This window comes from Camarhynchus parvulus, chromosome 3 (genome assembly GCF_901933205.1).
Source record: "Camarhynchus parvulus chromosome 3, STF_HiC, whole genome shotgun sequence".
NCBI lineage: Eukaryota > Metazoa > Chordata > Aves > Passeriformes > Thraupidae > Camarhynchus > Camarhynchus parvulus.
In genome coordinates, this window is record NC_044573.1 from 16,521,418 (window position 1) to 16,546,781 (window position 25,364).

A 25,364-nucleotide genomic window follows, 5' to 3' on the forward strand; every position below is an offset into this window, starting at 1 on the left:
ATCCACAGCTTCTTTGGGCAGCCTGTGCCAGTGCCTCACCACCCGCTGAATAAAGAATTTATTTTTAATATTTAACCTAAACCTGCCTTCTTTTGTCTTAAAGCCATTCCCCCTTGTCCTACCACTGCATGCCCGTATGAAAATAGTTAATGCTGGATGTCCTGATCCAAGGCAAGCCTGGTGATACTTGCAGTACCCTTTACAGGAGGGAAAGCCTGCCTTGTGTTTTTTCTGTGTTCTGAAGGAGGCAGAATATGAGTACAACTATCATAAATGAGCAATAAAATAATTCCCACACTACTAAAAATGAAAGCGGAATCATAAGCGTTAACCAGCTTCCTGTAAGTCTATAAAACAGCAGCTTGTTCCCAGGAGCACTGAAAAGAAGAGCTGGACAAGGTACATTGTAAGGGCAAGATAATGTTTTACTAACACTGACAGAGAAACAGAGTGATCTTGAATACTTAAGCCAGTTAGTTCAAGTCAGTCCCTGGCAAAACAGGGAGCTGGCTGACAGGAAGCACAGTCAACATCAGATTGGAGAGTGTGAAGCTGGAGCTGGTCAGCACAGTTTTACTAGAGTTTTCAGTGATTTTGGGAATGTAGGTGGATAAAGATTGTCATATCCTGGTGAATGTCTCTTGATTTGCTGGTGGTTTTACCATCGAATATTGAGTTGTGATGTGGGGCTTTCCAGGAGATAGTGCCAGCCCTCAGAGAGCAGTAAAGATTATTTGAAATCTAGAGGGAAGAAATTGGAGACGACACAAAATTATATATCTGGTTTAGGATGTGCATAATTAGTCAGAGTACTCGTATGGTAAAAAAAGTTTCTCCTAAAGAAAAGGAAAGCACAGATGCAGTGGTTAAAAGACTCACACTTAAGTACCTCTACTTTGAGCTAAGTATTAAAGTGCAAAATAAAGGGGAGGAGCGAGGCCTTGGTTTTTCAGTAGCTTGTTTTTTAAACCAGTTTCCTATCAAGAAAATGAAAGTTTGCCATGTGCCCTGTGATGACTGAGGCCATGTCACACAAGTAAGGCAAAGTACAGGGTTAGATTTCCTGGAGTACATTACAGCTGTGTGTCCAGCTATCAATTAGGAGCTGTGGAGGAAGGGTTTAATTAGAAGAAAAGCGCATGAGGCTTTTCCGGCGTGGAGGAGCTCGGTGCATGTCATTTGTGTAACCTCTTTTCTGGTCATGGATGTTTATGTGGAGTCCTGTAAGATGCTCTTGGCGCTTTCCTTTGATCTGTCTGCAGGAAAATGAAGTCCATATGGCCTCCACCCAGATCCTGGCTGGAAATACCCATCTATGCTGGGGTCATTTTTTTGTTGTCATACATATGTACAAAGGTCCATTCATCTATGAGAATGACATTCAAAATAGGGAAAACATGGTAATGATATGTAGGGAGGAACATTTCAGTGCTCCTGTAATCTTCAGCAGCCTAAAGCATATCATAAAATGTCTGAAGTCCTTCCTAAGGATCTACTTTTGTGCTCTTTTTCCTATTTTTGCCATACTTCCTGCTTTTCCCTACAATACAGTTTAATGATCCCGGTATTTAGGACAGCTTTGTGGACAGCAGGGACAGCATAAGTGCAGTGGGTGTCTCTCAAGTGCTGGGCATAAAACTACACTGACCGTGTATGAAGTCTTTTGTTAGGGCTTGTTGTTTGTTTGGAGGGCATTTGATTGTTTGGGGGTTTTTTTGTTTGTTCTATTTTGGGTTTTGTTAGTTTTTTTATTTAAGCAAAATTGGTGAAAAGTCACCTTCTTTACCTCTTACAAGGCACAGCAAGCAGTGTTCAGGCAATATTGCTGTGGTTAATCTTGAATACTACACTTAAGGTAGGTTGCCTGGTGTTCCCAGAGGGTGAGGCATGACAAGTTTCAGTATTCCCAAAATGGACCTGGCCCTGCAGATACTCAGACACCTCACCCTGCACTGGAATTGTGTGCTGAGGCATCTTGGTGCCCAGTTCACAATTGCCAGGGCCTGGTCCCGGGTGCTCTGTTAATGTTTTGCTGCAGAAGTTCAGCCCATTGACATGACTGCTGTTAACAAGGTGACTGAATTTCATTCTCTTCACCACAAGTACTCCAGCAGCTACAGCGAAAATGGGCTCCTCTTGCTCCAGCCACTGTCTCGGCTCTTTGAACTGAGCTTGCGGTTGGCTGGCAGGCAGCAAAAGACGCATCCACCACCTTGCTGGCTCTCCAGGTGCAGTGTTCACTTTAAATTTCTAACAGCAGAACCCTGTAGTAGCATGAATTTTGCTGGGAAATGGGGAAAGATGTTCATGTGTTGGCACAGCCACTCACTGGTCCACACTAGGAGTTGCAGGAAGGCTTTTGAGGACGTTTCACTGTAGCACTGAACTAGTAGGGTTGGGTGTGCAATCTACTGGACTGGGCAGTATTTAAGGGAAAAAATAATAATTATTTTAATTATAATTTTTTTTAAAAGGGCAGCAGCATTGCCAGTCTTGGAGCTGAGGTTTGTTAGCTTAACCTTAAGGTTAATGAACATGTGCAAAGGTGAGAACCCAACCAGTGAGTGATTCAGTTGCTGCTGATCCAGGGAGTTGATATCTACTTCCTTTTGGAGAAAACCCTTGGGAGCAGGGCTTGAAGCCAGCTGAGTGAGTTGGTGTCTCTTCTTGACTGATGCAGCAGCTTCTGGATGTACACAAGAGGTGAGGGCATTATTTCCATCCCTATGGATTCAGCATTCTGTAACATTTGTAAAAGAGAGCTTTTTTCTCTCTTGCATTTTCACATGCAGTGTTTGTCCCCACCTGCTCCTGACCCTGGGCAGAGCAGCAGCTTTTCAGAGATTACCCAGGTGGTGGTTCAACCCAGCCCCATCAGCTGAGACCTGCCCCACAGCAACTGTGAGATTGTGGTACCTGTACAGTGTGGTGGCTTTTCTTTGTAATTTGTCATACTGGAACTGTTTGTTGATGTTGCTCATCTGTAAGAACCTTCTGATGGTCCCAGGTTGCTCTGTGTGCTGACCCTTGAGTTTTTAGGACCAGGGGCAAGATGGCCTGCAGACCAGTAGGAAGGCAAGAAAACAGGAAAGCTTGGGGAGATGTAACTGCTCAGGATGTTGTTTCAAAAACATGATTACAACATAGCTTATTCAAGGATAGTTTTGTCTTACACAGGGAGGCTAATTTCATCTTCCCCCATCCCTTGGGAGAAAAGCTTTAGAAACTGGACTGGCAACAAAAAGTGCCAGGCAGCTTTCTTGAATTTTTCTGGCTGATGTTGCTTTGGGCTTGTGTGCTGAGTTCTTGCTGGAGACGGATGAGAATTGAGCTGATGGTGCTGCATTAAGCATTTGAAGGTAAAAGCAGTGTTGCTGCAGAGCTTGAAGAGGAAAGTGAGGTGGCAGATTCTGGCACATCTGGATAGGATGAGACGTGGACTGGGGATGTGCAATTAAGATCTAAAAAAAAGCCCCATCTATTATTTTTAATTACTTGCATAGCATGATACTCTGACTAATGAGTTAACCCATTGGTTGCAAATGCACTTCTACTAAGACAGACTATTCTCTGGCCTGTAAGCTAAAAGATCTTTTAAAGTTGTATATTGAAATTCAGTAAATGCAGCTGTCTGTTGATACCACTGTAACAAACTTCTCATGCTGCTTGTTGTCTTCATCACGACTTTGGACTCTAGCTTGATTCCATTGTCATGACAAAATCCAGCCAAGCTGCAAATAGGTGCCTGCAGCTGCACCTGCACATGTGCTCACTGGGTGCTGGAGAGAGGCAGTGAGCAAATGTCGGAATGTCATAGAATCAAAATGGTTTGTATGGGAAGAGACCTTTAAAGGCCATCTAGTCCAACCCCCTCTGATGTCCCAGCATCCTCCATGTGGCCTGGTGTCTGCTCACTGAAGATGGGTTCAAACCTCATTGGTCCTTAGTTCAACATTTCTATGGTCCACACATTAAGTTTTCAGAAGTACCTGTGATTTTAGGTTGTCAGTTTCTGTAAAGTGGGGATGCAGCTTTCCTCTGAAGGATGATTGCAGGCAGCATCACCTCAGTCACCATTCTCCACCCTGGGGAAAAAGGGATTTTTGTCCCAAATCAGGGTTAAAGCCATTTGGATTTAAGGCAGACAGAAGCAGATGATCCTGGAAACACTTAGTTAGCTTTCTTCTCCCCTCCTGCCTAATCATCAGCACAGATTAGTTCAGAAACTGGGCAGGTATTTTTAGAAGCTGCTTTCAGAGCTGTAGTGTCAAAATTTTTATTCTTGTTATCAGTGCTGAGGCATTTCTTGAGCAACATTTCTGCTTTAATGAGAGGGCGTTAGGGATCATCATAGCACTTGTGAGGGCATACACAACACCCTGGCTGAGCGAGAGGCTCCAGCAGTTGTGAAGGTTCCTGAGCAGCAAGGGAGTGTTTAAGACACAGTGTCCAAAACAAAGCTCGTGTGCAGGGATGCTGCTGTTGGCACTAAAGTTATGTGGGCTGCCAGCAGAGATGGGGTATATGAGGATCTGTAGCTGATAATTAGAGATACCAACTCGTTGCCTACTGGAAGTATTTAAAACCCCATTAAAAGTTGTGGTGGAGGCAGACGTATTGGAAGGCTGAGTGCTTCCTTCAAGCCTTCTGAGTTGTTTGGACCCTTGGTCCCAGCGCTGTGTTGGCAGCTTTTGGGAATAAAGTGCTGACAGGCTACCAGAGGAAATGACACCTGCATTCAACTTTGGACCTGTTTGCAGCCCTGTGTGCATGGGTGCTGTGCTGGGCAGCCTCTCACCAACACGTTTGCCCCATCAGCTGCTGCTAAACACCCCCATCATGACTTTATGGTAGTTGTATTGTAATTATTTTATTTTTTCCCAGCCTATAACCGGGGTGGGGAAACAAGGATCTTTGGTCGATGTTCTCTTCCGAGCCGGGAGGATATTGCGAATGAGTAATGGCCCGGCTGGGGCTGTAATGTGCAGAATACCTCTGGGATGACTCACCCCGCACAATGCAGCACATCCCTCTAGGAGACTGAATCACCAATGGGGGGAAGCCGCCTGCCCGCCCGGCAGCAGCCAGCTGGGACACCGGGTAACCGGAGCAGACAGGGAGGCTGGTGGTGGCAATGGTGCTAAAACAGAGCAGTAAAGGTTTAAAATGCAGAGGAAATGGCATCCCCCAGCAGGTAAGTGTGCTCTGGCTGCGTATAATTCCATATTTTTTACTCCTGGGGTTCTTTTTCCTCCGCCTGCCCCCACAGCCCTTCTGAATGTTGTCTAAATCAGCATATAATTTATTAGTGAATGTGTATGAGTTCTTCTGTGAAACACAGCCTTTCATTTATGGTTACATATCAATTTTTTTTTCAGAACTAATGGTTTAATATTCACCCTTTCTTTAAATTCCAGTAGGAAAAATAGATGCTGCCTGGGAAGCTGCTTCCCTTGATGTCCCTCTTCATGGACATTTGATGCAGTAGGGGATTTATAAAAAAAGGTTGAGGGCAAAACCAATGTGCATGCTGGTTTTGATATAGCCAAGAATGTCTTCTTTTCTTTTTTATGTTCATTTATCTGGCAAAAGATGAAAACCCTTTAGATTTAGACTGCAGTTATCCTGCTTACTCCCTCACCCCTCCTCTGATACAGACTCAGCTGGAACTGAGTCACAGAATTATTTTACTTTTTTAATATTTGCAAAATATTATCCGCTCTTCATAGTTATAACATACATGTCATTGAGGATGTTTACAGAGGAGTAAATATAGTTGTAGTCTGCACTGATCAAAATGGAGGAGCGTGGGGGAAAATTCAACTTCCTTTGGGTGAGTGATTTTTTTTTCTTTTTTTTTTGTAAACTTTGAGTTTAAAGGAATACTCTGTATATGTCTGCAGACATAATCATTTTTTATAGAATGCAGTTTCTGTGGTTGTCAGTTTTTTGGGGTTTTTGCTAAGTATCACTGTTCATTAGCTCACATAGGATAGCAGTAACGGAGTGCTTGTAGTCAGTTTATGTTAGGAAAAAAATTAGGGTAGAACATGGTTGTGATTTGTTTTTTTTTTTAGGTGGAAGAATCAATTCAGGATGCAGGTCTTACGAGTCTACCTATTTGGCTGGCTAAACTTTTATGTGATTTTTGCTATCTTAAACGTGGTAGAAAACAAATACCATCTGTCATGCAACAACAATTTATTACTCATTACTGTAAGTGATAGTGCTAATTAGCTTCCTTGTAATTTGTTAATATTTTTCCTGGAAAATAGGAGGACTTGAGGCTGCAGCTCTTGCCTGTACTGCAGATGAGGTGCAGGGCAAATTATTCAAATGTATTAGTGCTGCCCTTTTTAGCTTTTCAGGACATGCTACTATGTGCACCTCTAACCATTTATTGTAAAATTGACCCATTCAACAAATTTGAGGGAAGTTTTTTTAAGAGATTTCACTGAATGGTTGGTCATTAAAAGTTCTGTCATTAGTATGCATGTCCCAGTGATGTCATGGCTGCTATTTAGGGAAAAAAAATCAAATATTGTTTTGGGTAGTTTTGTAACAACATTTGCTGTGACTTTTGATAGTTCTAACACAGTTTCAGCAATGTTACATAAATGCTTCAATACAGACACAAGTCATAAGTTAATCTGCCCCAATGCTGTTAAAATGTCATTTTAATTCAAAATTGTGTGTGTAATACACACAATTTGTCCCTTTTCTGGGGAAAGACCTAGAGCTGCATCAGTATCTTTGCTTGCCTATCAGCATGCTTGTAAGCCAGCTTTTTTCAATAAAAAGCTGCTTCCAGTTCATTTGATGTTTTGCCCATGTGTATAGCACTTTGTGAGGATCACTGGGCAAGTCTGGCGCAGGAAAGGATGTTATGCTGGCCAAAAAAAATGGATTTAGTCCATCCAGGACCACATAGTGTGTATACTTTTGGGAAAAAAATTATATATTTATATATATATATATATATAAAATGTATGTATGTATTTCAGGAATGAGTTTTCCTATACTTCCTGGAAGGATCTGAACTAATTACGGGATTATGAAATCCCATTTGAGCTAGTTAGGATAGAGCTGTTTCTCGTAAACTCAATAAAATCAGCCTTAAATGTTGAACAAACGTTTTGGTGAAAGGGTTCCTTTGTTCCTCACTGCCTCGGCATTTAAGGGAGATGTGGAGGCGGGCGGCTGGGTTGTTGCAGGTGTCTTGGTTTTTTGAGAAGTCCTTTTTCTTCTGGGAAAAAAACCAACAAAACAACAACAGACCAAACAAAACTGCTATTAGTTTTTCCTATGGAGGATTTTTGGATGCGCCGCAGTGCTGGAAGCAAACCCAGGCTTGCCGAGCACTGGCTGTGGAGACCTGACCCCTCTTCATTTTGCCTTTGGGGCTTCTCTAGGCTCTGCCAGCATCTCTGGAGCAAGGAATGTGGAGACTGAATTGTTTGTATTTACTCTGACTGTGGGGAAACTAAAATTTCCTAGGTGCCCTTTTAGTCTGATGGTGTTTGATTGGAAAAACAGAAAAATACAGGTTGCAAATTGGTTATACAGGAGTTGGGTTACAGGCACAGAGATTCTTTGTTCCTGGTGTGATGCAGAGGTGAGGGCAAGAAAAACTTTTGGGAGATTTTCCATGGTTTTCTTCAGATTCCATTCTAGCATTTGATCTGGCCAGAGGGACACAGATGTCTTTTTTCTTGGTGATATGTAGTGGTTTTGATACTTAATGAAAAAGTTTCAAACCTGCAGGAAATTTAAATTGTATGGAAATATCAACTTAATTTGCTATAGCTGCATACTCTCAGAAGTTTGCTTTCAAACAAATTGCTAAGTTAGGATTTGAAGAAGAAAATGCTGGTTATAATTTGCAGATATGTCACATTTGCAAGAAGCTTCACGAACCGACCAACAGATCAAGGAAGTGGGACTCCAAAAATAGCAGCTTTTAATGTCGCTGCTTTCTGGCTGTGGGATGAACTGCAGAGAGAAGCCTCACAATACAACTTGCAGCAATCACCTGGGCAGAATATGGTGGCTTTAACTCCAGCTGTTGGAGCTGCTGAGGCAGGGAAAACACCTGGCACTGTGAAATATATCCAGATCAGCCAGAGACAGGTTATGCCCTAGTAATCATAAAATTACATTTGTTGTGATCCAAATCGTTTAAATTGTGTTTGTGTGCCTGACCTCCGCTGCTGTTGCATTAGCAGCCTCCTGCTGTCCTTTAGGGCTCTTCCCTGAAACCTGGGATCTGGGAATATCAATGCATGGATTAAAAGACAGTAGTCCGTAATGTTGAAACCCATTATGGGCAAATAGCTTTTTTTCTGAGACCTCGATCTCTCCTGGCCCTGCAAGGTGTGGAGTTGGAAAGGGAGGAAAATGTCAAAGTCCCTTATGGCAGCAATATTCTGGAAGTTTATAATCTTATATTTTGGTCAAGTAGCTTGGCTAGAGGGAAGAATATGACTGAATTATGGAAGGTGTCGGGGAAGTGTTTTAGATACTAAATATGACTCAAAAAAAAAAGTAGTAAATGTGATGGATTGGACTACGTTTTCCTTCCTCCTTGGGATTTTTAGACATCTCCAATGGTATCTGCAGTTGCTGCTTTGGAAGCAAAATGGAGAAGAAGAGCAGCTGGTGGAAGGGAGTTGTCTACTTTGACACTCCTTTTACAAAGACAGGGGTGAAATTAAACCTTAACTAAGGAGTGAATTGTTTGTTGTTTACTCCTGGATGCAGGATTGCTGCCATTAGCCCTCAGTGGCCACACAAGGGGCTCATGGCTTTGTCCCTCATTAGTGTTGCTGGAGGTGATGTGGTTTATGTCTGAGAGCGCAGGATGATGGCAGCCCCATGTGTACATGGTGGGAGACAGCACTTCCATCAGTCTCAAGTGTCACCTGTCTCTTAGACACACAAATGCTTTGTGAGTTGGACTGTAGATAGGGAAACCAGGGTTCAGTGATGATAGAGGTCATATTCAGTCACTTCTTGTTTAGGAAAATTCTGTGTCCTCCGGAAGAGCTATTATACATGTGCACACTATTTTACTTCTGTAGATATATATGCATACCCACGAGCTATAATTTTTAAAGCATTCTCTTTTCCTTCCAATAAAAACAGCACATGTTTTCAACACTACCTTTACTCCCCAAGTTCATTCTGTTTTTTTTTTTTTTTTTACTCAGGGTGGGGCAGGCAGACAACCTGGAGCAGCCCTGGAACATGCTGGCTGGCTGCCATGCAGCTGGGTAATCCCTTCTGATGCTTTCTTCCCAAGCTTTTAAGGCTGGTGAGGACAAATCTGTAGGGTTAAGGTAGCATTTAAGAGCATAATTAAGAATAGTTTGAATGAAAAACATAGCACGTAGGCCATAAAGCCAACAATTAGAGCAGTCTTAAAAGTTTCAACCATCCAATAAAACAAGAGAAACTAAGGCTACTGTGGGGTTTTCTCTGATTGTTTCATTTTTAGCTATCGGTACCTCATTAATTGTAATGGACCAAATATTTTCATGTACCTCATTAACCATTTCTTATGAAAGAGTCAAATTGCAGTTACCATGATAAAAATGTAGATGGATGGCTTGAATGTGGTTGTTCTGCTACTCCAGTGCGCCAAGGTTTCATCAGCGGCACACACATGGGATTTGCAGATCGCTCCTTTGCTCCTCAGGATTTGGAATACTTGGAACCAGCCAGCAGAGCCTTGATGCAGTCGCGTAAAATGAAATAGCAAAGAAAATAAACAGCTTTTACACTAAGGAAGCAAGATCCTTATATGGAACTGAAATATTTGAGTACCTCCCAAGTATTTATCAACACTGGCATGAGGGAAAGAAGCATTGCCTATTCTAGGCTTGTGGATGGAAACAGCAGGCAGGATTTAGACATAGAAGACTGGAGGAAGCTGTGTGTAGCCTTGAAAATTCAACGTGCAGCTTCTGAGTCCTAATCCAGTAATTAAACCAAGACGTCAAGCCCTCAGAACTCTTAACCACATACTTTCCTTGTATCTTTTCTTTCTTTTTTTCCAAGTCCCTTAGCACAGGTTGCGCTCTGGGAAATGTGGCTGTGGCTGGAGCAGAGCAGGAGTGGGGATGGGGCTCTGCAGGGAGCCCAGCGTCACTGGTGACTTTTGATGGTGCAGGAACGTGTGCCAAGGGATTATGTTAATGGAGCCAGAGCTCCTGCCAAAGGTGAACCCTTCTGCTGGACAAGGCTCTTCTCTAATAGGGGAACAGAGGTCACCTTGCAGGGGTAAGGGGATGGAAACTATAATTTCTGGCTTATTATATTTAGGGAGGTTGGTCTTCAGGATGGAAAGAACACAATTTAAATGGTGTTTTCTCGGCATGTGGTGGCAGGGTTTGTGAGGGCCATAGGTCATGGATAGTTGTGGATATGAAGAGGAAAACCATGTGGCTCTGTGCCCCACCAGATTGTCATTGTAATGGGCAGGGATAGTCATGGCATCTAAATTTAAAGTGTAGGTATCCAGTAATACTCAGATATAATTATAAGCTTATAGAATTCACTGAGGGGTGATGGAAATGTGTGAATAACTGTCAGGAATCACAAAGTACTGAGTAGCTGCTTCTTGTTTAATTTTCCTTTAAGTGGACAATTTCTGCAGCGAAGTAACTGAAGGCAACATTACTTTTGGGACAGCCAAAGGCTCCTACTGCTGCCATAAAAGTGAATGGTAAATCCTGCAGGAAGCTATAATGCTAGTGGCAATTTTCAAGTGTGGAAGGAGAAGCAGCAGTTTCTGTGGATGACTTTTGTGGGAGGATAGAAGGGAAGGTCGTACTGAGCGGCTCTGACTTCAGAAGAGAGCTAAAAATAAGTCCAGAAAGGATCCTTGGGGAATAGTAGAAAGATGTAGAAATGTATAGTTGGCTTTCTTTGTACTTAATCTGCTAATTGTTAATCCTTATAGACCATATGGGAAAGGTACAAAGAAGAAAACGAAAACTGTCTTGGATGGAAGCAGCTCAATTTTTGCACAGTAGGAAATTAGCTGAAGTATTTTGGTTATTTCTGAGTATCAGGAAGTCAGGAGATTAAACTTGCCACTGTAAAATCTAGAAACATGTTTTCGTTAAAAAATAAAAAGGTAACTGATTCAGTTTATAGACACACTTGCCCTGTTTACTGTACCAGGAAGCTGCTATAAGGACTCGAGCAAAAATACTCCTAAAAACATAGTTTTTCAGCTCTGTGAATACCTTGTGTGTGTCATCTGTGGTTATGTATCAGATTGGAAAGCTTTTTGTCAGCCATTGCAAAGTACTCAGGGCAGCAGGGGATGAACTTCTAGCATCTGTGCACCACTGTCATTGCATAGGTCCAGTGAGAAAGTTGGCATATCCATAAAATAAAGGCTATGAAAAGAAAATTGCAGCATGTGTTTTGTGAGATCAGAAGAGATAAGCTGGTCCCAGAAGATGCTCACTGCTTCCCTTGTTTGTCCTCAAACTGCTTTCAGGCAGGATCCATGAAGCTGCTTAGATGCTTAGATCTGATTGTGTTAAAGAAAGGGAGGCTTGGAGTTAAAGTGTTAGCACCTGAACTGCTGCAAAAACAGTCTGAAAATGAGGCAGTTTTACCTGGTGCAGGATGAAGAAAGCTACTACTGCTTGTCATGCTGTACGGGATGCTGGGAAAATACCTGGATACAGGGAGGAGTTTCTCTCCATAAAGGATAGCACCAGTCATTTTGAAAGGCCGCCTCTTGGAGCCCTCTGTTTGTTGATCTTCCTTCTCTTGGTGAGGTCAGCTGGTGGCCTGGAGATGGACAGTCCATGGGCATGTCCCTTTTTCTCATCCCTGTTGATGTTCCCAGGTTTGAGTGGCCTGCAGCAGCTTTGTGGGCACCTTTGGGTGCCTCAGCAGCTCTGCAGCTGCGGGCGCCATGGTCGTGCATGGCTGCCATCCAAGCCCAGCGTGGTGACCTTCCTGTGAAGGTGTCACAGCCTTCGGCATCCCTGTGTCAATCCATGTCCAGCGTGCGATAGGCGGCACGAGGACAGAAAAGCTCCTTTGGGTGTTTCCCAGCAGCTCTGTGCTGGGAACAGCCCGTCTTTGCTTGCAGTCTGTTGCATGCTCCATGCAGCATTTTGCTTAATTTCTGTAGGGGCTTCTCTGCTTCTAAATGACTTTGGTGATGTCCCCAGTGGATGATGGAGCAGCTGCTTTGTGGAAGGGGTACAGGGGAGGCCTGGAGTCTCCCACTGTGGGGGCTCTTCTAAACCTTTGTGGTGGGCATCTGGATTATCCCCCGATCTTAGGTGCTTCCAGAATAGTTTCTTGTGAGGTTAGGAAGCTCCGCCTTTCAAAGCCCTGTGAAATGCCGGTGAGACTGTTTTAGGGCATGGTATGGTCCTGATGACCTGAGCTGAGCTGGTTCCCATCTCTTTTCATCTGAGGTGCCAGCTGGAGCCACATTTGTGAGGTTTTCCCCATAAAACTGTCATAGACGTGGAGGAATTTGAGTGTCATCTTCCAAAGCCCACTTCACAAATTGGATCACAGAAACCTTGAAACACTTTGTTTGTGGGTTTTTTGAGCTCCATGTGTTCTTCCAGCACTTTGGAGACCTGATGCCCCAGTGTTGGAGTTGGCTTTGGGCCTGGGTCACCCCACTCTCTTGATCCCTGTCCCTGGCTGCAGGAGGCAGAGAGTGTCAGGGATCACACGTTGCTTGATCTGTGTGTTGACATCTGGAGGCTCATTCCTTGAGGTTTGGTGGGTCTCTCTCCTACAATGGCTGTCCAGGCCATCCATGACTGAGGTGGTCTTCTATCCTGGGCAGAAACTCTCTGTTGGGGTCAGTGCAGCGCCATCCAAATACCACCCTCAAGAAGAACTGCTGCGATGCGACTGTGATGCTCACAAAGGTTCTGTTTTTGTTTTGTTGCCATTGCAGTGACAGCTATATTGTGCGAGTCAAAGCTGTGGTTATGACCCGAGATGACTCCAGTGGGGGATGGTTGCCGCAAGAAGGAGGCGGTCTCAGTAGAGTTGGCGTCTGCAAGGTCACGTACCCGGAGGGCAATGGAAGAAGTGGATTTCTAATCCATGGTGAAAGGCAGAAAGACAAACTGGTAATAGACCCTAATTCAACTTCTGTCTGCTCTTATAATGAGAATTATCTCAAATCTATTGGTATTGTATTCTTGTGCAAGTTTTGTTTTTTTCTTTTTTAAATATATAAAAAAACAGGCATGTGGAAATAATACTGGATTGGACAAAACAAACCCAATCCTCATCTAGAATTGCCATCTTTTGCTTTAAGTGGTGTGATGCTACCTGGAAGGAGCAGGTAAATTTTTGACATACACATGCAAAGATCCCCTTTGAATGAAAGAGGGCCTGTGTTTTTTTCTTTTTTTTCTTAGACCTAGTGCGGGGGTAAGTGAGAAGTGAATTGAAGTGTAAAGAGCCCATGAAGCCAGTCACATTGCACTGAGTAATGCAGTGCAAGCCTTTTAAAAGGGCCATGAATTATTTATGCTGCGTGCTGTTCAAGGTTTGAACAAGCTGAGTGAGAATATGAAGACAAGTTGTCTCTTATGAATTGACACACTCAGTTTCTCCTGGTAGCTGTTTATCTAAAAAGGAGCTCTCTTGTATCCCTGCACAAATCAAATTAATAAAGCCCTTTCCTGATTTCCAGGGGCCACTTGAAATGTTATTGTTTGTTATCTTGTTTTTATGTATTTGATTCTTCTGAAATGCACTCCTGTGAAGATAGGGTCTAGCTTGAAAGCAGCACTTCCTGCACAGGCTCAAAAAATGCATTATTTGAGTCAGAAATGATCTTGCTTTCAAAAAGACTGGTGTTTTAAAGCTGTTTCAATTATGGTTTGTCTTTTGCAATGTTGTTTTGCCTAGGATGCTTTTTTTGACATTATTTGGGAGCCATGCTTATGGTTTTGAGGGGTGGAGTAAGACATGACAAGCCATTCCTGTTGTCCCTGAGCATCACACTAGAGATGGTTTTTGGCACAGCAGAACTTGACATGAGTGTCTGGCTGGGGGTGAACAATTTAAAAACAGTGAGGGGAGTGTTGCAGCATCTCCTAAATGGTGGATAAAATTTCTGTTTAGTAAAACTATTGAGGGAAGAGGTTCTCCTTTCTCCTGAGCCCCCTGCTAGCTTAACCTGTGCCACACTGGGTGCAAACCATGCTCCTGGGGTAGGGAGTGAGTGCCTACTCAAAGAGTAAGCAAAAGATGGATGTGCAATAGTTTTGAGAACAATTACCGTGTCTGGTGTTTATTAGTCATGATTTGGTAGGGAAGGATGTTCCCCTATGTGAGGCATGACTTGGCTGGCTTTTTGGGTCCAGCCTGAGATGATGCTGGCTGTATCCTTGGGGTGGGAAAAGTGACTTTGCTCCTCTTTTGGGGCTCATGCCCTCCCAGGTGGTGCTGGAGTGCTTTGTGAAGAAGGACCTGGTGTACACAAAGGCAAACCCCACCTTCCACCACTGGAAAGTTGACAACAGAAAGTTTGGGCTCACCTTTCAAAGCCCCGCTGACGCTCGAGCCTTCGACAGAGGAGTGAGGAAAGCCATCGAGGACCTCATTGAAGGTAGTGTGGGGGTGGACACTGCACCCTTGGAAGAGTGGGCAGGGGCTTTGAGTCAGGGAGTTGGAAAGAGGGAGGTGTTCAAAATCAACTTTTGGGCTTGGAGGTCTCTTGTGCACGTGTTCAAGTGCAGCTGGAGCCTTATCCTACAGTAAGCAAGCCCCAGCTTTTAGGAATTGAGTTTTCTCATCCCTTAGAAGAGATAAGGTGTTTCAGTCAAGTATTTTTCAATCCTGTCTGTCCAGACTTCTCCCTGTTATTTATCATCAAGTTTGTTGTTACTGCTTTTTTTGATAGGCTTGGGTTTCACGCTAGTGATGGCAACTCAGACAGCCCAGGCTCTTTATTTGCAGTCAAATCTCATCTTACTGAATCTTTGTTAAATTCCTGCCTGGAGTTCAATAAAACTTAGTTTGGTTTTGGTTTTATTTTGCAGTAATTAGTTTTGTCTGCATCCTCTTAGCTGAATGGTAGTTCTTGAAGACTTTGTTGTGTTTCTGGGTGTTGTTTTTTTAATTCTGTAAAAAATGCGTTTGAATTGTCTGTGCTTTGAAGTTGTCATAAATTTTTCCTTTTCACATTTCATTGCAATCAGGCAATCACAATACAGCTATAATTCAATTGTACTTTATTTTAATGAAATTTGATTCTTCATGCATTTTTTTCTTGATCTTTTTTTTTAGCCATACTACTTTATGTAGGGACTTAGTAGTCCAAAGCCTTTTGCCTTCTCTTCCAGTGTCACCAGGATATTTTTATATACAGATGGTACATTTTCTGAGGATACTAACTCAGATGTATGTACAGATGTGTATTCTTTTTGAGGGCATTAGCTCCATAAGACAGCTTCATTTTCTGGATGTCCTGTCCTTGCTTTAACACGAACATGGTAGATATTGGAAGAGAATTAATCCCCCAGGGCTCCTTGCTGGTAAATACCTCATCAGTGAGAGGAAGGATGGTCTCAGAAATTTGCTTTTTTCTATGCCATTAACATCAAGAAGTTACAGGTAGATTTGCTTCTTTCTTCTTCTTGTTAAAACTGTGAAGCATTTTGAGTCATAAAAGGGATGTTTTATGAAAGTGGCATGGGATTGTGCAAAGTTTCAAGGAGATAATAACTCAAATGTATTGAGTAGTGTTTTGAAGATGCCAGTAGTTGGCATCTCCTGTTTTGCTCTTCTTGATCCATTTTACAGTGGGGGTATTTAAAATCAAGTTCTGCTGTATCTCAGATACTTCAAAATCAGCAAATCTATATTTATCCCATTAACAGTACAGGCTGATCCTCATGAATGTGTTCCTCATTAACTTCCAAATAAGGCTTTCTGAATGAAAAACAATAATTTGTTCTTGCACACACAGTGTTGGGCAGTAGATTTAATTTACCATTCATTTTTTGTTCACTTACTTGATCAAATTCAGAGGGTAATATTAAGCACAACTAAGTGTGCATTCAGAACTTAACATCATGTAATCACTGCTTTATTGTGAATATTTAACCAACAGTTCATTCCCTGTAGCATCCGAAGTTTGGGGCACAGGTACAAGAACCCTATGCAGCTCCATAGAGCTTCAGATTTTTTTAATTTTAAAGCTAATGTAGCAAATGGCACAAATGTTTCCCCATTACTCAGTGTTTTAAGTGGGCTTTCACACTTAGCTCTGCACATATTCGTGATGATGCAACTGAGAGTAGCCAAGGCTGGTGCCAATAGCATTATATAAAACACATTATTTTAACAAATTTCCAGAATGAAGGCGGTACAAGTCGTTGTACTGTGTTGGTCAGGGATGTGATGTGGGCATAATTCAGTCTAGCAGTGGGCTTCAAAAGAGTAGACATTTGACTTGAGGGTTCTCTCCCCAGCAGATCCTCTGGCTGTACCCACCCTCCTTGGCAGACCTAGGATAGATGAAGCCAGCCAGGAAGGGGGTCTGGGGTCTTGATTGAGTGTAGGCAGAGTAGTCACTCCTTTTTAGGTACAGCATAAATTTGGTGTCAAGTGCAGCAGTGGTGAGCACCCCCTACCTTGAGACTGTTCTGTGATCTGGGTGCTCACCAGGCTCTCGAGCAGCTCTGCAGGAACACCTGTGGAGTGAGGAGATCTTTTGATATGTTTCCCTACTTTTCCAGAAGATTGTCTAATATTCCTAATGAAAATTGCACCCCAGTATTTTTCTCTTGTCTGTGGTTTTACACATATCAACTCCTTTCAGATACTTTGCTTGCGTGGGGCAAGGTGATTCTTTGAGAAGCAGGTGATAATAGAGAAGACCTTTAGAGTATATAAAAACTTCTAAAATGAAAAGGAAAAAAAAATCCAATCTAACTCTCCATTGTGAAAGTGAGGTTCATTTTATTTTAAATTATAGGTTATTTCTCCCTCCCCTCCGCCCCACATTTAGGGAGTAAGTGAAGAAAAACTCATATGTGATTTCTTGACAGCTGAGAATCAGCCTGGAGTGCTGATTAGTACATAGCTTTACCATTCTTCAGAAAATAGTCTTCTGTAATTGGAAATGGTAACTGCTATTTTTATCATTGTTAATTAGCATTGGCAGCCACACAGTTGCATTTCAAGAAACACTTTTTCAGATTTTACCTCTCCAACCCAGCTACCAGCAGATGGGTTGTTCTTCCTTAATTTCAGCCACTCTTTTGCACATCTACAGCACACAAACCTATGAGAATCCAAATGTTTAACAGATTAAAAAAAAAAGTTTCACGGAAATGTCACGTGTTTAAAAAGCTGTTGGTTTGGTTTTTTCTAGGATCTACAACTTCCTCGTCCACCCTTCACAACGAGGCCGAGGTCGGCGACGATGATGTCTTCACTGTGAGTACATGTCAGCCAAGCTCCTTCTCTTTTATGCTCAGGGTTACATGGTCGGGTTAGAAAGGGTTTTTCTTTTTATGCCTCAGGGCTGGCATTCAGCCACCATCATGTTTGGACACTGGGTGTGTTTTATTTGATGGAAGTATATCCTCTACAGAATGTGAGGCCTCCTGTTGGCCTCCTGTCGCCGCGTGAAAAGCATGTCAGAGTAGGTGATGTCAGCGGCTAGAAGTGAAGAAATAATCACCCTTGAATTTCTTTTGGCTTAGATAGAGGTGATCCACACACCTGCTAATAATTCTCTCTGTCTCTGAGAAGCTCCCTGCAGACTCAGGTGGTTAGCAAGGGGACTGCCACTCAGATACATATTCAAGGAAATAAGGTTTTGGATCACAGTTGTTGTAAACAAGCAAACTTTAAAGGTGTTTCACCTGTACATGGAATGTAGAAAGTTCAGACTGGTGTTCTTCAGGTGGAAGAAGGCAAAGTAGTGTGGCATCTGTCTTAAAAAGGAGTGAGCTGTTGGAGGTTGATTTGTGGTGTTGTCTAAAATGTATTATGGATTTTTGATGAAACTAAAGCTACTAACTTCAAAAGGAAAGTTAAAAAGTAGAAAAAACTTGTCAGGTGAAAATGTGACTGATTAGCACTATTCCATGGGCTGGAAACAAGTTGCTCACATTGTATACTTCTTTGTTAATAAAGTTACTTGCTCACCTTAATTCAACCCCCATGGGCATATACTGGTTATTTTACAAATGCCCTCCTTGTCCTGTGGGGCCTGGATGGCAGGAAAGGGGAATGTGGGTAATCCTCAGTGCAGCAACAGCAAACTCAAAATTGTCATTGGGATACTTCCCTGGATTTTTAGGATGAAGGAGGAAAAAATCAGTACAAGCATCAAGCTGCTTGAAAATGAGTCCCAGGAAGTATCCAAAGCCAAAAGGTGTTTTTTGAGCGTGACGCTTTGCCAGCATGGGACCACATCAGATTCCCTGCTGAGTTTTGACCGGATCTTCCCAAGGGCTGGCATGTTGTCCACATCTGTCCTTTTGTCACGCTCACGGAGACAAACAACAGCAGGCAGGGTTAAAAGGTGACTTCCTGCACTCTGCAGCAAAACTATCATTAGCAGCTGCTTCCCAGCTACCTTCCAGAAGTGATTTATAGGCACTGGGACGGGACAGACCGGGGAGGCGCCGGTGGAACCATAGCCTTTTACTTGTACACTGTGCTTTCTTCCCAAATCCGCTGGACTAACTGTGCTCTGCTGGGGGTGGACAATCTCTCTTGATGTGTGTGTGGCTCTTCTGTGCACATCAGAAAGCGGATGACTGTCCAAATGTGCCTTGGGTGGGTGTGTGCCAGCTCTCACTGGGTTACATGTTGGCATACTCAATGTTTAAGCAGTGACAAGTGGCCTATGGCTGATGTTCAGGCACCTGGGAGTGCTCCTGAATTTCTCCACAGTCTCAATCTTGTGGCTGAGTGTTGATTTCTAAACTCAAAGAATGATTTTTACAAGGAGGAAGACTGACTGTCCACCAGTTTGTTGCCTTTAAGTGGGAGGTGTTTTACATAGAAAAAGTTGTATGAATCCTTCTCCAGCTGCATCAAAATCAATCAAATTCCTGCATTCAGAATGAAGAGCCAGAACTGGAGGAGATTTTTTCCCTCCTACTTGACCCTGAGGAAGTGACAGGTGTCTCCCTGCTATGCAGACGTTTATGGGTAGGAGGCCTGATGGAGAAGGAGGAACAAGCTGCTTAATGGCATTAGTAAGGAGGGAAACCTCAACAGTGTTGGCATCTTGTTGGCATCTGGGGAGTGAGTTGTGTCCTGCCTGGCAGTGCTCTCTGCACGGTTTTGTGATCTCCATGGTTCAAGAAGGACCTCACTGGTGGTGGGACCTTGCATGGTGATATTTGTCAGGATGGCATGCCAGAGTAGATGTGTTGTCATGCTCCAAAAATAAGGCTGTGGGGACATCTCCTTCCCCAATATGCCTTTGTTTTTCTGGGATGAAGTCTTTCCTTTTCCTGCAGTCCTTAAGTTCTTCAAAGCTCTCAACTTCCTATTTATCTGGTAGGTTATGGTGAAGTATGAAGACTGCATAAGCCAGAAATAACATACTGAAGCATAGAGCAGTTTAAAACTGTAAGAAGTTGGTAGGGCTGTGAAATGTTTTATTTTTACCCTTCTGTTCCATTCTTTCTTTGCATGTGTTTTTGACTTGTGTATCGTAGTCCTTTTGGTCATCCTTTCACACAAAACTTCCCTACAGCTTTCTGTAAACTCTTTTCAGCCACAGCAGTGGATTTTTTGTGTTTGGTTTTTTTCTCTGTTTTAAAGAGAAAGTACATTTGTTCTTTTTTATTTCCTAAGGTAGTTATTAAAATCTTCACAATCCTCCCCCTCTCCCACACATGCATGAATAAACTTAACTGCGTGCGGCAGAATTTTCAAAAGTATCTGCATGATTGAGTCATTTAATCAGTCATTTACCCGTCTCTGAAAATCTCAGCCATTGCTGCTGCATTGCTGCCTCAAATATTTGGCCTGAGGTCCTGCTCTTCTTGAAGGTGTTTCAATCTGTTCAAGCACAGCGGGTCTAAAACTTCACATTTCTGAGGCTGCTTTGTGGCTGGCCACCCCGACTTCATCATGCACAGATGTTTGCACCAACATAATGCTCCCAGCTGTAGAACAGCCCCCTCATTCCTTACAAGTTCTGACCCTGACAAGGCTCTTGGCTGTTGATTGTCACTGAGCTTCTATAAAGCCCCTGCTCCTGTTAGCTCCAGTATGGCTCTGTGGGATGTGCGTGGTTCCATGTGTGCATCATCCGTTCTGTTTATTCCTTAGCCAGCCTGCAGCCCTTCCAGGCATCCAGCAGGTTACTTCCATGGCAAAGAGAACACCTGCCCCAGAGGTGGAGCTCTCCTGTAGGCTGTCCCCTCGCGTGGCTTAGTGGAGGATCATTTTCTTGTATCAGAAGGTGGAGTTTTTTTGGGTTTTGAATAATCTGCAGCTGTGGCTCTGGGAGCATTCACTGGGTGTCAGTAGACTTGTCTCCTCCCATGACTGTAACTTGCAGAGCTGAGATAATAACTTGGGCAGCAATATCCTGCCCCATCCCTATGGCAAACGCTCCCCATCCATCTTTCTGAAGCATGGGTTATATCCTTAAAAACAGGACTTTGCCAGCAAATACTTCTCCTGTGGCTTAGACCTACAGCAAACAACCTGTTCTGAAATTCATACCTGACAGGGCAGGAAACAACAGTATATAGAGCTAAATGTCACAACCTCGAGTAGAAAAATGCTTATTTCTAAAACAAAATCTGCATTTAGGAGTTTTAACAATACGTAGTTGTGTTTGTTGAGTTTCAGATCCTCCAAAGTGCCCTTAAATGTTTTCCATATGTTAGCAAATAAATTTCTTCTGTCTTGTGCATTATAAATCGTCCTCTCAAGAGATGGAATCTGAGTAAGACTGGCCATCCGTTCTGTCTCCATTGGGGAAACACTGTCCTTGCAACAGGCTGAGATTGTTCTGTTTGTCTTCATCCATCCAGCCTGCATCTTCAGCCTTCTTTAATTAACATTCATTTCAGAAATGGGGTTTAATATGGACTGAATGTATTCTGTAATTCCTCGGCCACGGAATTTGCCATATAATTGAGTTTTTGTGTAATTTTTTTTCCCCTAATATATACTTTTACTTTAAATTACAGATAATAATCCCACATGACCATGAAGTTAAAATTGTGAATTGATTCCAAGGAAAAAAGGTCAATGTCTTCCAGAGTCTGCAGAGTGCCTGAAATGGCCTCTTTTAGCATCTCATCTGAAAAAGCAGAGGTGTTTGTTCTGAAACCTTATGACCAGTTCAGCTGAAACACCACTCATGTGTTTTCCAGATAAATCTGCAGCCTTGTGCCTGCTTTAGTGCTAAAGAAAAGACACCCACTGGCAGGAGGAGCAGCAGCTCCCATGGTTGTTCTGGTTTGTAACTCTTAAGATGACTGCAATCTCCTTTAGCTTTAAGGGAAATATAAGGGAGAACTCAGCAAAACTCAACCTTAATAAGTGTGATATGCATGTTAAAAACACACGTATTTTATATAATAAACAATTTTGTTCTAAAAACCCTATTTTTTGTTCAGTATGAGACCTGGAGTGTTTGGCAGATTGAGCAGGCATGATCTAGAGGTGCCTGGTTGAGCAACAGAATTATGTTTCAAGGTGCACACACTCAATCCATTGCTTCTCTTATTGACTCCTGGCTAAAAGCTTACTTATCCTGGTTCCCCAACTGCAAGAAGGGGGAAATACTCTCCTGCTTCACTAAGGTGATACAGACAGATCTTGCTGCCACTGCTTTTCTTCCTGGACTTCCAGCAGAAGTCTTCAGGCTCATGTTTTCACTACGAAGTCATGTGTTTGGAGCAATCCTTTGCCTCTTGTGCCTTTTTCTTGTCAGAACATGGATTCCTGTCCTTGGGGATGTTTGAGTTAGGAAGTTTGTTATGTGGCTTGGGCACTGCTGACAGTCATTTCAGAGACAGGCACAATTACCTCTTCTCCACCAGAACGGTGCATATTGGGGCAGATGTTTGCATTACAGTCCCCCTTGCATCTCTTCTGCTTTCCTAATTAAAAAAACAGATTTATCCCTGCTGCCTTTCCTTGAAACCTTTTGTCTACTTTAATTTCCCATCTGGGCCTCAAGCATGTTACAGCCTTACTATTAAAATTTAGAAGATTTATATTAGCTAGATAAACACTAAATCTAATTTTTCTTGCTGGCTTGGTCATTTCACATTCAGATGGTTCTTTTAAAGAACAACTGTGGCTTTTTTTTTCTTTAAAGTGGACAGTAAACCCAGTCCAAACACTTCAGAATATATTCATAAGTTCTGTGGGATGCTGGAGCATGTGTCATCCCAGCCCTCTGTGGAAAATGATGTTGCTGAGAGTAGATCAGCACTGAGTTGTGAGATGCGTTTCTGTCAGAAGTTGAGCTCAGAGATTGAGGACCCACAAGAGCTTGCAGTTTCCTTTTTTCTTAATGCCATCCTCAAATAGCCGAAGGGGGAAATGCATTTTGGAGGCACAGAACTCTCTGTGGGAATGATGGGGTTGTCACCTCGAGCAAATCCACCTTGTTTGCTCTGTGTGGCTGAGCAGACCGACAAGGAGATTGTTGCAGTGACAGGACATGATGGCCTGCCTTCTGTTCTTCTTCCTGCCCAGCAGCCAGCTGTGCTCTGTGTGAACAGCCAAAGGGTTCATTGCTGCTAGCCACATCCTCTGATGTCTGGATTTTGGGCTTGCATTGTAAACCACAGCTATTCTAATTCAGATTTTAAAGGAAAAAAAAAGTACTTGCCAAGAAGAGAGAAATTCACACACAGAAAAACCAGCAGGCTCAAATCCTTCCCTCAAAAACCTGAAAAGATCCTGACTATCCACCAGTTTTAAGGCTAGCTGCTTTTTATCTGTTTGGGGTTTTTTCCTGCCTTCAGGTTAACATTGCCCACACAAATTCACATCACTCAATGGGAATGGATACCAATGCTGAAAGAGATTTTTCAGTGGGGAAGGTCAAGTGGAAAGTTTTTTCTCTGGCTGTCAGGTTTATTTTCTAGTGTTGTATTTCTCCCTTTCTTTCAGGATCTCTTGTTTCTTTCAAGTGGTGCTGGAAATTAACCCATTTATTTTCTTGCTCTTTCTGCTAATACAAGCAAGCTGTACTCACTGATAATTTAATACTATTGTCACTGAAACAGTGGTATCATCTGGAAAGGCAGCTGCTCTTTTCCTTAAGTCCTTCAGAAATGCAGAGGCAATTACTGTGTACTTCAGCCTATAGATTGTCCTTGCTTACTCTTAGTCATAACCTGTCATTTAGACAGAATGATATATAAAGATTACTATGGTGTGGAGGTACACAGAACATAAAACCTATTTAGTCTTGTGTATATAACAGATTCATAAGATGTAAGTGAAGAGCTCAAGGGAGCAGATAGGAGAAAGTTGGAAGGTTTGTTTGCTTTCCTTAAAAGAAAGGAGGGGGAGTAAAGGTCTTGCACGATTTGTGTATTACTTTATTGTATTTATCAGGAGGGTTTTTTTGCTTTTGTGTCACTCTCTGGTAGGTAAAACATGCTTTTCTTACTTCAGATCAGAAGTTGGCATTTTAACACAATTCCCAAATTGACTGAATTTCCGTTGCTTTGGTGTTGTTTCACTCTAAGTGAATTACAAATCAGAAGAACAAGTTATTAAACAAAAAGTGTCTGCATTGCTATCAGATATTCTAAAGCTCACTGTTCTGTAGTTTTTATGTAGCTAATTATAGCAGTGACTGGGATGTGTTGAGCTACTTTGCTGAGGGTAAGCAATTTCTCTTGTCACAATTCTTCCTCTCAAGACCATTTTTTGTAGTGTATTTTTTGGCTCTGTACCATTCCCACATACAAACACAGTTGGTTGTGCAGTGGGATTGGGATATATCCTGCAGGAAACGGAAATTTGATCTTTTGCTGTGGTGGAAGTTTCCTTATAGCTGCATCTTGCCAGAACTTGTGTTGTAATTTGTGCACCAGTTAAGTATTCAGTTTTGTTCAGTTTGCCCCAGCAGTTCAAAAGAGATTTCCTTCTCTCCTCCTCTCCTAATTCTTTCCTCCTCTCCTTTTCTCCTTCTCAACACCCATTTTGTTTTTCCCTGTGCTTGGATGATGTATTGGTGTATTTCAGTGTACCAGCTCTTTACATTTTGTACTCTATTATTTTTGTTATGTATAACCTGACTTGCATTAATTAAAGTAATCTTCAGATTACTGAAGGTGTTGTTTTCTTGCAGGATGACCTTTAAGATAAAAAGGGTCACCAGGAGATCTGCCTGTAGGATTCCTTGTACAAAGGTGACTTGGCTGGTGCCTCTCTAGCTGTAGTTTCAAGCTGGTGAATTTGTGATCAGAGTGTGTTGTAGCACCGTTTCACATTTGCAATCAACTAGCTGCATGTTTGTCTTCTGAAAAAATAATTTGGCTGTGTAGTAATGTACTTAAACTATATGATGAGTTGAAGTGTCAAGCTGTTTATGAGTGTGTTCCCTTTTAATTCATCTGAAACTGAATGCTGTAGTGCATTTGTGTATTTGAGGCACAAATGTGTCAGAAACAAAATACAAGCAAGAGTAAATTGCCCTTTCATAACATACAGTAAAACAGAGTGGGAAAGGGGTTTGTTTGTTTGTTTGTTTGTTTGGGGTTTTTTTGGGGGGGGGGGGGTGGTTGGTTTTTTTTACTTTTGCTTTTGTTCAGCTGTGGTTCCCAGGGCATTTCTTTGGTATTATGTAAGGGGGACCTGATTTGAGTCAAGATGCCTGTGAAAAGCAAGTCATTTTTCAGACAACCCAGTTCCCCCACCTTGCTTTTGCAGCACAGTCATGCCAAGAGTGAAGTTGATGTGAGGGAGTAGGATTTGGGGTTGCAGGAGTTACTTTAACACCTATATGAAACCACAGCTGAGGGATGCAACTTGACTGATGCATCTTTAGCCTCAGCAGATCAGAGACCAGCTACTCCATCCCCCCTTTTCCCAGCACAGCTGACTCTGTGCTGAGCCAACCCAGGGAAGTGAACCAAAAACTAGCCCTATAAAAGAAAGCGAATACTTTTCCGGTGGTTTAGCTCCTGGAGCCAGCTCGCTGTAGGGCTGGAAAAGCAGAAGTGCTGGCTCAAAGGAAACTGTAGCTGATGGGCCGAGCGGGAGGCACAAAACCTCTGCCATCCCACCAACACTGATGGTGCCACCTGAAATTCATTGCATACCCCTGGCCCTGGATCTGTTGCCTTCTGCAAGACCTCTGCTGTGCTGGTGATGCAAGTAAG

The 25,364-nt window shown here is 42.7% G+C and overlaps 1 protein-coding gene across 1 annotated transcript in view; it reads left to right on the plus strand.

Annotated features, from left to right (window-relative positions):
* Positions 1-25,364, plus strand: part of SPRED2 (sprouty related EVH1 domain containing 2) — a 59,313-nt gene that overhangs the window by 19,842 nt on the left and 14,107 nt on the right. Inside the window, exons 2-4 of the mRNA XM_030944401.1 lie at positions 12,953-13,130; positions 14,455-14,623; positions 17,396-17,460. Of these exons, the coding sequence (XP_030800261.1) occupies positions 12,953-13,130; positions 14,455-14,623; positions 17,396-17,460 (412 nt within the window). The remainder of the gene's footprint in view (positions 1-12,952; positions 13,131-14,454; positions 14,624-17,395; positions 17,461-25,364) is intronic.